This window comes from Hakea prostrata, chromosome 3 (genome assembly GCF_041222555.1).
Source record: "Hakea prostrata isolate BN-2017 chromosome 3, UWA_Hpros_2, whole genome shotgun sequence".
Lineage (NCBI taxonomy): Eukaryota > Viridiplantae > Streptophyta > Magnoliopsida > Proteales > Proteaceae > Hakea > Hakea prostrata.
In genome coordinates, this window is record NC_142602.1 from 4,494,359 (window position 1) to 4,506,074 (window position 11,716).

Here is an 11,716-nt window from a genome sequence, read left to right on the forward strand (position 1 = left end):
CACCAAAGAGTCAAAGACCTCTGATATAAAAAGGTATCACTAATGAGTGAATCAATCTGGGCGTTATAAATTCTATTCTCTTCTTTTGTATTAAATTGAAGTGGCCTTAAGAGAGGGAGATCCGTGTAAGTTTCTGAGACTCCAGGAGACTTCAATCCGTCCCAGCCGCTAATCTGAAAGGAACTGTATCAAAATCAACTGGATTCAGAAACCTCGATTCCTTGTTTTGAAAATCCAGGTTTCTTCATCGCAACACTTGCGAATCTTACCATGCAAGGAATAAGTTCTGGGTTTAAATCATGCTGAGCTGTTACCCTATTCGTTGTTCTTCAAGAATATTCCAGTGCATTTTCAAGCGTTTATTTAAAAAAGAAATTGCTGTCTGGACTTCAAACTTTTCCTTAACCTGTTACACATGACTAAACAAACTATAAAAAAAGCCTTCAGAAAAGCACCTTTGAAAAGGAACCTCCAACCCAAAGGTACCTTTTGAAGCTGATGCATAATTGAAATGTGGAGGAAAGAAAGATCCTTTCCTTCCTACTGAATGGTCTATTAAGATCCAAACCAAGTTGTGCATGCAAAGCACAATCCACCTTTGCTTGCGGCACCTCCTTCCCTCTCTACCCATAGAAAGAAAAGAAAAAAAAAGACAAAACCCCATAGACGACCAATACAGCCTTCAGAAACCTCCTTTGGCTCGTCCTTCAAATAAGTATCTACCATGCTTGTTTGTCATCTAACTACACTATTATCAACATCATCTACTTGAAACTACAAAGGGATTTGTTGCAGTGACTCCAGAAATGGACATGCTTAAGCAAACAAGGTAAACATCTAATCTGAGATCTTCAAATATCTTTTGTTGAATTTGAAACATAAAGCAACAGAAGTAGAAATAAACTCATGGCTTTTCTCGTCTAAAAGAGAAGCCTTCTTGTTCTAACAAAATTCTTTCTTTTCTTTTCTTTTTTTGGGGTTGGTTGGGGGGGGGGGGGGGGGGGGATTATAATGATAGATCAAATATTCCTCAAAAAGCAGTTTCATCATTATCTGCAACCTCACATATTTTTTCACGGGAAATACTACGTTATATTCTCTGTTTTCATTTGTTTTATACTACTAATCACTCTTCCAGGGTGAGATTTTCTGGTTTTGGTCAGGATAGCCAACAAGACCCAAAGGGCACAAGAGAAAGAACAGTTCCACTACAGAAAACTAGTTCCTTCAAAGAAGGTACTGATTCATATTTAATGTTCTTGTTAGGAAACCATGAAAGAAAACAGAAACAAACCTTCCACCCGCCATCCATCTTTCTTTCTTATTTTCCATTCACTTTTTAGAAAAATGTGTGAATTATTAGACTTTTCTTTTAGGTGTGGGGAGAGGGTGAGGGTGAGGGTGAGGGTGATTTTACCCTTTCATTCATTCCTACAGCCTTTTTCTTCTATATACCATTTGTAGTTTTGTTAATTGGTTATGAAAAAAAGAAGCAATGATTCTCTGGAATTTTGCAAACAAAATCAACTTTTTTCTGCAGACAGGAAGAAACAACAAAACTGGTTCCAAAAGCAATTCTATCGCCAACCCAGTCGAGATTATGACTCTAGTGATGGAGGTGAGTATGCAACTGCTGTCGCTGCAGCTGCCTTTGCCATCAATTCGCTTGAAGAAGCAGGGTTAGAGGATAAGAAAATGATCAGAGAGGGATCAGAAAAGTTCCCCACTAAGATCCCCAGCAAAAAGGAAGAAGGTAAAGCTCTGCAGCTAGACACTGGTAAAATATCTAGAAGATTTACAAGCAAGCAATCAAGAGAAGACGAAACGCTTCCAGGTAATGTGTTTTTCCAGGATTGAGCTTATAACAGCAGCTGTACTGAAAAGATATAACCAGGTGTTTCTGTTCCAGAGATTGGTTCTGGGGGGAAATCACAAAGGGTGGATCAGAGAACACCACAGAAAGTGCCAAGCAGAGTCTCAACTACTAAGAGGACACCAACAACTACTGAAGAAGTGGATGCACAGCCAAGGCCATTACCCCCACTACCAGCTAGACAAACTCTCCATGTTGCCGGAGATGACAAGTGGACGGGGAGCTCAACAAGAACGGGTCCACAATCCAAAGCAGATGCTTGGATGGAAGCTCAGATGACCAAGATTAGATCACGGTAATTAAATTGTTCAGGCAGTTTGGCTTAAATATCAAGATCAAATTAAGATCCAAAAAACTCAGCGCAGAGAGTATTTAAGAGTTTGGAGATACCTATAGTGCCAGTTGTCCGGAATTTCATCTTCTTCTCACTAATAAATAGCAATTGCAGGTATGAGAAGATGAATTCCACAATTCTATCATGGGAGAATGAGAAGAAGAAAAAAGCCAAACACCAACTGACCATGAAAGAGGTAGTGTTTTATTTCCTCCAGGTTTCAAAGATGAATGGATTTAATGACAATTGCAAATGGTAGTTATTCTAACTAATAACATCTATCTTGGAACTGTCAGAGTGAACTGGAAAAGAAAAGAGCAAAAGCCTTGCAAAATTTTCGCGACCAGATGACAAGGATTGATAACATAGTTGGAAGCGCAAGAGCTCAAGTTGAGGAAAGGAGAAAAAATGACGAGCTTAAGGTAAAAGAGAAGGCAAATAAAATCAGAGAAACGGGAAAGGTCCCTTCCACATGTTTCTGTTTCTGAAGTACCAATGGTGATGATGGATTAGCTTCAGAAAAGGAAAAAAATCAGTTCTCTTCAAGTCATACAAATGTATATACTTCTGAATCTCAAATCGTGAAACATGGTGTCATGGAAAAATGTATTCTGTGCATCATTGAAACACACCTAGATATTTAACCAAAAAGAAACACACCTAGATACAATGCAACCTTCAAGATTGCAATGGACAAATTGACATGAACAACTGGTTTTGAATTAATGTTGATAATTACTGCCACTCAAATACACATGTAGGCATAAAATTTACACAAGTTCATGGAGACGATGTATAATAGTAGATCCGGGAAACAGAACAGCAGCAATAACTGATCCTGGAATTCAAGAGATTTGTAATGGAAAATCGGCGAACAGCATAAATGAAGCTTGAAGCATGGTTGATGGTCCCGTGCCATGTTATGGATAAGTTACCAGAGTGCACACTCATAGTTTTGCCTCCTAAGTCCATAGCAAATAAAAGTATATCTGAATGTGAAGCGGTTGAAAATGCGTACCTGAAGAAAACATTGGTCAGATTAATTACCAAAGTTCTGCAATAAATCAAATAAAGTTCAGAGGTAACTTAAAATCAAAAACAATATGCTCTTGACATGGTGGCCTAGTGGCCAAGTACATAAGTTCATAAAGAAACATAAAACTAGTTTGATACTTTGTTTTCCCAAATAAAATGAGAATGCATGGTGATCTTACCAAAACTAAAAGCCCCCCAAACTGAAATGCCCTATGTGTTATTATAGAAATAAAAATCCATATCATTAAAATTTCATTACAAACTAAAAATCTATCCTCAACGAAAAGCTGGTAAATCAGTCCTGTGGTGCTAAACCCTAACAAAATAACATCAACCCTTTTCAAATTTGAAGAGTAACACAACCACCTACCATTGAAGATGACTCCTTGACAACTTCCAGACTCTTATTCTTCCCTGCAACCCTATCAAATGAAAGGTCAGACACAGGAAATTCCAGTACGTCAATGGAACAAAGGAAATTTTTGGCCATGGACCTCACAAGACCACGTTGTGGCCATGAGCAACCATTTCTCCTTCCATTCTTTTGACCTTGGATTTCAAGTCTGCATCACGCTCAACCACGACGGCGTCTAATTTATGCAAACCCAGGCATATTTATCATCAAGAAGGGGAACACTCTTGGAAGGAAGTAGGGATGCTGTTTGATAGTTTCAGTGGGCTAACTGAGACCCTTAGCCCTAAATAAATCTCCTCATATCAAAACCAAACCAGTTAACTGTCGGTCGAATACATTTTCGTCCAGTCAGTTATTAGTCAATTACTGCTTACAATATACAAATCAATATACTATATACATTAACTTAAATTTAACACCTAAAATTTACGATCATATCTTTTTCTTTTGGGGTAGAAATTTAAGTTCATATAGTTAAATATACATCCTGGACTCTGGAAACAGCCTCTCTGCATAAAACACACGGGTCAGGCTGCATAAATCATGACTCTCCCCACTCCCCAGATCCCACAGTGCCAGAAGCCATGTGCACTAGGTAGTAGGTATGCCTTTTTAGCTCTATATGCATTCCAGCACGAGGTTGCAGATTTGCATCGACAAGGGGAGGCATTTAACAAGGAGAGAGTGTGCGGTCCATTGGTCCATGGCTGGGATGCAGGAGGGCATGTGCAAGAATCTGCACACTAATGACTGGTGTCATGCACCACAGCTGGAAAGGAAAGACTATCTATCCCCAACTGTGTTTACTTTTACCACCTTTTCATGCTAATAACATGCCTTACAATTGTGGTTTGGGATCGATTCTTTATCAATGGCCCACCCAGCACTTTGAACCTTGTCAATGAGATAGGTCAGTTGCTGAACCCCCTCTAACAAGCAGGTGAACCACCTAGTGTTGTTAGTTCACTTTCATGGACCGATTGTGCTACTTTCAATCGTGAATTTCAACTCTTCAGTCAGTCCAGGCCAGGAGCTGCTGCTGAACCACACCAGGCCACACAGGCTGAATCAGCATCACTTCAGTCATATATCTTGAAAATTAGTGGCTATCACCAATGATAACCTAATGATGAAGTTCAAATAAACAACTAACAAAAATTTATTGGTTTTCATCGGATTTTTTTGGCCTCAGTTGCTTTTATTGTTCTTGACAGGCCAGAGCAAAACCGACCATATTTTAGGATTTCTTTTTTCTAAAGTTGAAACCAAAACTAGAACCAATGCAGATTTCAATCAGTCTTGATTGAATTATTTTTTTTTCCTTTTTTTTTTACCAAAGTCAGGTTTGATTGGGATTGGTTTGGCCTCCAACCTGACACCCCTGGATGTTAGACAACTTCCATCACTAGGTTATAAGGGTATTTGTCCTAAAGAGGTATCAACAAAGGTGGCAATAATTCATCATCTGATAGTTCATTAATCCTAAATTTTATAGGAAATCTATGAAGCAAAATACTCATCTCAAAATGTATAAAGTGAAGCACTCTAGTTTCAAAGTTAAAGGTTCTCATGTTGAGATCCAACAAATATTCAGAACAAATCCACACAGAACTAAACTTCCACGTATAATAATTGCAATAACCCTGAAAGTATTCTTTTTTACCAAAACAGAAGTCTATTTTCAATCAGAACCAGAAGCATAGAAACAATCAATGTTGTCAACCATTAACCAAATAAGTGAAGCCATGAGGATGAAAAATGAAGCAGTCTAAAGATACAAACGTGAATACCTATCACTTGACCATGAAAAGTTACCCAGATCCAAATTATAGCTCACTCCAATTCGGATGCCTCCTCAGAATCTGAAAGGGGCAGCAGAGTGCAGATCCCAAGCATATGCCCATTAAGGCAGACATAATACTCGATGCAATCCTCATAAGCACCCAACCTGCTGCATGCACTCTTTGGTATCATCTTTGCTTGTAACATGCTCCACAACTTTGCTTTGCAATATGGGCAAACCTCTGTTGGATGAAACTCAGTCTTCCTATCAATCAGCATCTTTTTAACCTTTGATACTGAAAATGATTTAAAAACTCCACGAAAGAATCCCACATCACCCTCCTCTCCCTGATCTAGGTGCTCACAAGGGTCAGAAACATACAAAACATCATCTCTGCACTGCGGTAAAAGAAAACTTTTCCCTGAAGTCCTAGAAAACCGGGTCCTGTAAACAAAGTGGCCAGGTATCTGAATGCTATTAAACAGTCCACCCTTTGTGCATCCTGAGCAATAAATAAGCAGCTTCCCAAGGGCCTTCCAGTTTCCATCCACATTGTGACTCCCACTAGATTGTAGATCAAGCATCATCTTGGGGGCTCGTGTCCGGCAGAATTCTTTCCATAGGACCCGCTTTGCAATGTCTTCAAACCATTTGCAGGCACAAGAGAGAATGGCAATCAACCTAGGGTTCCAATTGAGATGTTGAAAAACTAGGAAAATCACATCTTCACTTAGATGCCCTTTAGTGCAAGCACAGCTTGAAGAGTGTATACAACGATACTGCTTCGTTACTATCATTTTTTTACACCTAGTATGATCACAGAGAAGTAAGAGATTGTGAATCCTTTGATGAGCCAAGCCACTGGTTCCAAGTTTATAAGTAATAGTTGTAGCAATTGAAACTATTTTGTACATTTAATGGCGGAAGTTGGATTCAATATCCTGGTACATGAAGTACAACCAGACTAATGCAAATTTAGAATCTACAAATTCAAAAAAGTAAATGACAAAATCAGGACCCAATGAAAAGAGAGCTGAATCAAACTCATGAGAAACACATGCATTCTGAACCTCCAATGGATATAATCCTTAAGTTTCAACTGGACATTAGACAGGATACAACACACGCAGTCAACCTCCCTTTCTTAAGGTCGAATAATCAACACTTTTTTTTTCCTACAAATGACCAATGTTGCATTAAAGCATAGTAAAAGCAACAACATCAAAAATATATTAGAAAAATTCGAACATGAATCCACCCACTGGGACATCTATAAACAGCACATCTAGCTCCTTATCACAAACAAATCCCATAAGGACATGCAATGTTGGAAGATAATGGACGGAGAGACTTGGTCCCTTTCAACATCGCGTGTGTTCTACATTCCCCAGCAAAATGTTAGTACACCATTCGGGTGAGGTGAGGTTAAGGCTCGCCTCTAAGGTTTTTCCCCCGAAGTTACGACCCAGAAACGCTGCTAGCAAGTCAAGGGTAATTAGGCCCAAAAAAGTGAAAAACTTAAATCAATACCTGACATTGATTAAACCCAAAGTTTCAAACAGGAAGAAGGTATTGATAGACTCTTATAGTGCGAATTTGTTCCAAATATGAAACGCTTCTGATGAAAGTTCTTCTCTCCCCTTACAAATTTGAAAGATAGCTCGCAGTGTACAAAGAGCAAGTGTGTAATCACTGAAAAAATTAGCAGGATCTGAACAGATGATAAAACCAGCATCTCACCTCAGCTGAGAAAGTTCAATCACAATTGTTTTAAAACCCTAGAAGGGTAGCAGCTTCTTCATGAAAGAAGAGAAACAGAGATTAGGGCTTACACATAGAACGAAAAAAAATTCCAAGCCCAGAAAAAATAAAGAAAATTCACCGCAGTACCTCAACAAAGTGACGGCATCTGACCATTACCCTAATTGTATTTTCGTCCTAATAGGCGACTCTGACAGTCTTCACAGAGAACTCCACTCAGCGACTACCAGGCGACGAACCAAAAAATGGGCCTCCTGCGTTTTTTTTCTCTCTCCCTCTCTCTCTGTTCTGCGCTTGGAATGAGCGAAGGAACAGATTTGATACCCAAAACAAGTAATTCATTTTAAAAATGATAGCTTAGGGCTCTTTGATTGAATGGTCAAGATGAGTCGAACAGAGCAGTGAAATTTACAATGCGAACAACAGCGTGACAGCCTCTATCAACAACAGTGCATCTGAATATCAGAACCCTTGGAATTTGATTGGTCCGAACCCATTTTAAATTATAAAATAGAGATTTCCATCAAAGGTTGACGTTAGATGAGAAGATCTAAAGTTTTTTTTTATTTTAACGAATAAAAATTCACATGCATATGCACGAGGTTTATGTTGCAGCTCTTGACCTTAATAATGTTAAATTTTATGATAATTCTTATATTGTTCTTTTTAAATCTTTTGTTAATAAAAACGAAAGTGCTCAAAATGATCTTCATAGAAGTGTTATCATCAAGTGGTAACCAGCTTGGTTCGATCTTAAGCAAGATTTCGGTATCGAAACCTTGTGAATACAAAAAATTCCTGCTGGAAAACTCACCCACCACAGTCAGGTGTTCAACCTGGATCAAGATTAGTCAAGGCATTTATCATCTATTAATTACTTGCATGAGTAAATGTAAAATTGATCTAAGCATGTTCACAAGTTTATGCATAACCAAGCATATGTTTAGGAGATTAATCTTATTTAACTGGAAAAATTCATCCACCCCCTATTTTGCAGTTACTTATAAGTTATTAATTTTTTTAAAAAAAATAATAATAATAATAATAATAATGGCTATTGTCGATCCTAAATACCTGATTATGGTTTTGGCAATTTGCAATTAGACATTAAAAAGAAGAATGGTTAAGAATTGAGAATAAATTTAATTAGGTTTTTGTTTGAGTACATGTAATATATTTTTTTTTTTGGGTAAACTGACTTTTAATAAGAGGCATGGTAAAAAAAGCCAAGACATCCTGAATACAAACTACAAGAAGCCAAGGAGCTGAATTAGGCTAAACAGTCCTACTTGCCACGGACTGGGCCTTCCTAGCTAGACAATCGGCTACAAAAGTTTGAGTAAATGTAATACATGGGTATAAAAATAGATTGAAATGAACAATTGCAAAAATAAATATTATAAAAATATAAAAGGCTAAAGAGTAGCTGAATGGATGTGTGAATAGGTTAACTAAACAACTCTAAATATTCATCATTATATTTGTTAAATTAAACTTAAATCATCCAATAAAATTCTTATTTTTTATCTCATTATTTATGGGTTAGTTAAGTTTAACTTAATATCACATGTTGTCAGACTCTCGTTAGCCGTAAGATATTTTTCTCTTTTCTTTGTTCCTTCTCTAATATAGTTTTTTCTACAAATTCAATACAATTGATTTTTCTGGAGAAACTTAGGAGAGAAATGTTGGATTTTGTAGGAGATTCACTTAATATAAAATATGTGAAAATCTTTTGTTTGTATCCTTCCATATGGAATTAAAAATAAAAAAAATAATCATGAGATCTTAAAAAAAGACAAAATTAGAAGGAACAAAGGAAGAAGCAAAAAAGTTACTCTAACCTGCCATTGTTTTCTTATTTTTATTTTTTTAAATTTAATCGGTAATAAAAAGGTATTTTAACTAACCCATAAATAACGAGAGGAAATATATGAATTTTATTAGACTATTCAAATTTAGTCAACAGATTTAACGGTAGAAATTTAGAGCAATTTAGTTAACAGTTACTCCTTTCCAATATCTATATCCCCATTTTAATGAACATTTTTTTTCAGCAAGTTTGTATTAGTGGGGATATTAACCGCTCAACTAACCCACCATTGGTAACCATTTTTAATGAACATTAAATTTTTTATAATATTTTAAATTCACAGGATTGGTAAACTCGAAGATTGATAAGCAAACAAGAGATTAGGTAGACTAATTAAAAAAACTTTTTATAATATATAAAGGTTTGATGGGAAGATTCTGATCCAATGGGTCAAAAAGAGAGCAGTGAGTAACGACTAGCGAGTTCTCCAATTTGAAACATATTAAAACCGGAAAACTTATTAAAACGAAACGACACACATTGAAAACAAAGGTTTGTCTCTCTCGATCTCTTGAGGGTCTCTCGCGCTACGAGTTGCAGAGTAGCCTCCGCAGTTGTCTCTTCGTTTGTTCTTCTTCTACAGAAACCCATTTCAGAGTTTCGAGAGACGTCTGCAACGAGAGAGAGCTTCGATCATCAGAGATCGCTTCGATGAAAGAGCTGAAACCTAACTTTGCTTTGAGAGACAGAGATGCGACACCAAATCCTAAACTGGTTTGAACTCTCTTTCACTCTTCTTCGAGCTGAAACGGCTTTCCTTAGGGTTAACTTTCGTTGGTCTCCTTCTGAACGAACCAACGGTTTCTTGGTGTTTAAAATATCCCTCTTCTTTTCTGTTTTGGTATTGAGTTCAGTCCATTTACTCTATTTGTGGTATGAAACATTTTTTAGAACCTGGGTTGTCCCATTTTTTGTTTATTATTTATTTTTTAATCTTTTTTCTTGGTAAAGTCTGGGTTTCCCAGTTTATGAATGTGTTCTCGTTAATGTTTTCCTTTATTGTGCATTCCTGACATTATTTGCTAATGAGGACTTCCGTAAATAGTTCTTTATGATAGTTTGAAACAGAGCGTAAAAACAATGATAAAACTTGCTTTTCGACAACAACGAAGCTTCTTGGATTTTTTTTTCTAACAGTTATTCCCACATGTTTCCAGTGATTAAAATATATATATATATTTTATGTAAATTTGATTTTAATGAATGAAAATAATAATAGCATTTCACACCAGAAAATATTAGGATTGTACAACTTTTAATTTTAAGAGTGTGGAATCTATAATTTAGGACACTAAAGTGCACAATCCGTAATTTGTATATTTGGTATTGAACTTTGTAAATAAATCTAGTAGTTTTCTAGTATCAATTATCAAGCTGGACCAGGTGGTCTACGAATCTGAAGAAAAAATACCCACCGCGGTTCCATGTGGGAGGACCGAACCAAAATTATGGCTCAATTTTGCTGAGGCTTTATTGGACCACTCCAATTCAAGCTCTAGCCATCTTGTATCGAAGTGCCTGTGGTGATAACTGATAGAGATTAGAAAGATACATACATGTTCATGGTATAGTTCTGTGTGTTAAACTTTTCTGCAGAACCAAAAGCATGTATTTTGATCAAGTGAAGAGTGAAGCCATATGTATAACTCATTTCTTTTCTTATCTTCCCCATCAGATGTATATATTTTGCATATGAAAGTATGAAACTAGGCAAATGAAAAAGCCTGATATAATCCATATGTCTGCATTGAATCTTTTTGAATCTTTCTTTCTGTATTCTTATATATAGGTAATAAGAATATCACATATGCCATCAACAAGAGTTGAACCCATAACCTTTTTACTAAAAGGTTGTGATCTTATCAATCAAACAACCTTGCATTGGTCCTTGCATTGGTCCGGACTCCTGAGTAAAATTTTCTGATATACACATCTGATAAGCTGTTGCTTAGATAGTGGTATTTGGAGAACCATTGTCTTTGATAAAGATTAAGAATCCACAGTAGAAACTAAAACAAGCGTTTCTACTTTGAAGTTGACTTCATCATATTTTGGAAAGTAAATTAAATAAAATTGCAAAATCAATAATGAGTTCACCAATAAAGGAGGAAAGCAATCATGGAAAGCTTAAAACCTGAAGCTGGTCCAAGTCACTTTAGGAAACGTGGAATATGGAACAACACCTGCAGAAGTGATTGGTGGTCAACCTTCATACCAACCATGCAAGATCATGCCTTTTGTATTTGATGGCTTCTCCTGCCTTCTTTTAGTCAAGCTAATCTCTAAATGTATGTGGGGACCTTTGGGAAACCCTCAAGGTCTCCTTAGGCGCGTGAAGCAAATCATATCTTCAATTGGCCTTCTTGTGCTTAAAACCTGCAGATTGTAGAATTTTCTTTGGCAAATGGCAAAATGCTTCCATTGTTCATGTTCAGTAACCCATTTACCCATTCAGTGCTCTCATGGTCCACCAATGAATCAATAAAAAATAAGTCCTTCGACTCCCTTGTTGTTCCCCTGAAATGATCTTTATAGAAAATAATTAATAATCTGATACTCAAGTTCAGATGGAATGCAAGAGCAATGGTTACCCTTTTCCGGAGGCTGGAAAAGGACAGAAGAGAGTAATTTACCAACTACAG

The 11,716-nt window shown here is 36.8% G+C and overlaps 2 protein-coding genes across 7 annotated transcripts; one reads left to right on the forward strand and one right to left on the reverse strand.

Annotated features, from left to right (window-relative positions):
- The first annotated feature begins 596 nt into the window (after positions 1-596).
- LOC149020179 (uncharacterized) lies at positions 597-3,190 on the forward strand. The gene is made up of 6 exons (XM_089148276.1): positions 597-829; positions 1,139-1,236; positions 1,541-1,834; positions 1,910-2,168; positions 2,322-2,403; positions 2,504-3,190. Exons 1-6 carry the CDS (start codon positions 807-809, stop codon positions 2,693-2,695), a joined length of 948 nt encoding a protein of 315 aa, XP_089004402.1. The 5' UTR covers positions 597-806; the 3' UTR covers positions 2,696-3,190.
- EDL1 (EID1-like 1) lies at positions 3,104-7,637 on the reverse strand. 6 transcript variants are annotated; one of them, XR_016172161.1, is made up of 5 exons: positions 7,331-7,637; positions 6,971-7,236; positions 5,448-6,247; positions 3,613-3,664; positions 3,104-3,225 (listed from the first exon to the last, which is right to left on the reverse strand). XR_016172161.1 is itself a non-coding variant. In XM_089148280.1 (4 exons), the coding sequence occupies exon 3, from the start codon at positions 6,235-6,237 to the stop codon at positions 5,491-5,493; it is 747 nt and encodes a 248-aa protein (XP_089004406.1). In that variant the 5' UTR covers positions 6,238-6,247; positions 7,181-7,233; positions 7,331-7,636; the 3' UTR covers positions 3,104-3,225; positions 5,448-5,490. The 6 variants fall into 6 exon arrangements, 5 of the variants coding, with proteins under 5 accessions (XP_089004406.1, XP_089004405.1, XP_089004404.1 ...); XM_089148280.1 differs by lacking the exon at positions 3,613-3,664 and having other exon boundaries at positions 7,181-7,233; positions 7,331-7,636; XM_089148279.1 differs by lacking the exon at positions 3,613-3,664 and having other exon boundaries at positions 6,971-7,233; positions 7,331-7,636.
- Positions 7,638-11,716: the final 4,079 nt, after the last annotated feature.

Excerpts from the sequence above, each read along its gene's own strand:
- LOC149020179 (XM_089148276.1), top strand. The coding sequence starts at position 807 with ATGGACATGCTTAAGCAAACAAG. Across the intron at positions 1,237-1,540 it reads AACTAGTTCCTTCAAAGAAG|ACAGGAAGAAACAACAAAAC; the intron begins GTACTGATTCAT and ends TTTTTTCTGCAG. Across the intron at positions 2,169-2,321 it reads ATGACCAAGATTAGATCACG|GTATGAGAAGATGAATTCCA; the intron begins GTAATTAAATTG and ends TAGCAATTGCAG.
- EDL1 (XM_089148281.1), bottom strand. The coding sequence starts at position 6,237 with ATGATAGTAACGAAGCAGTATCGTTGTATACACTCTTCAAGCTGTGCT.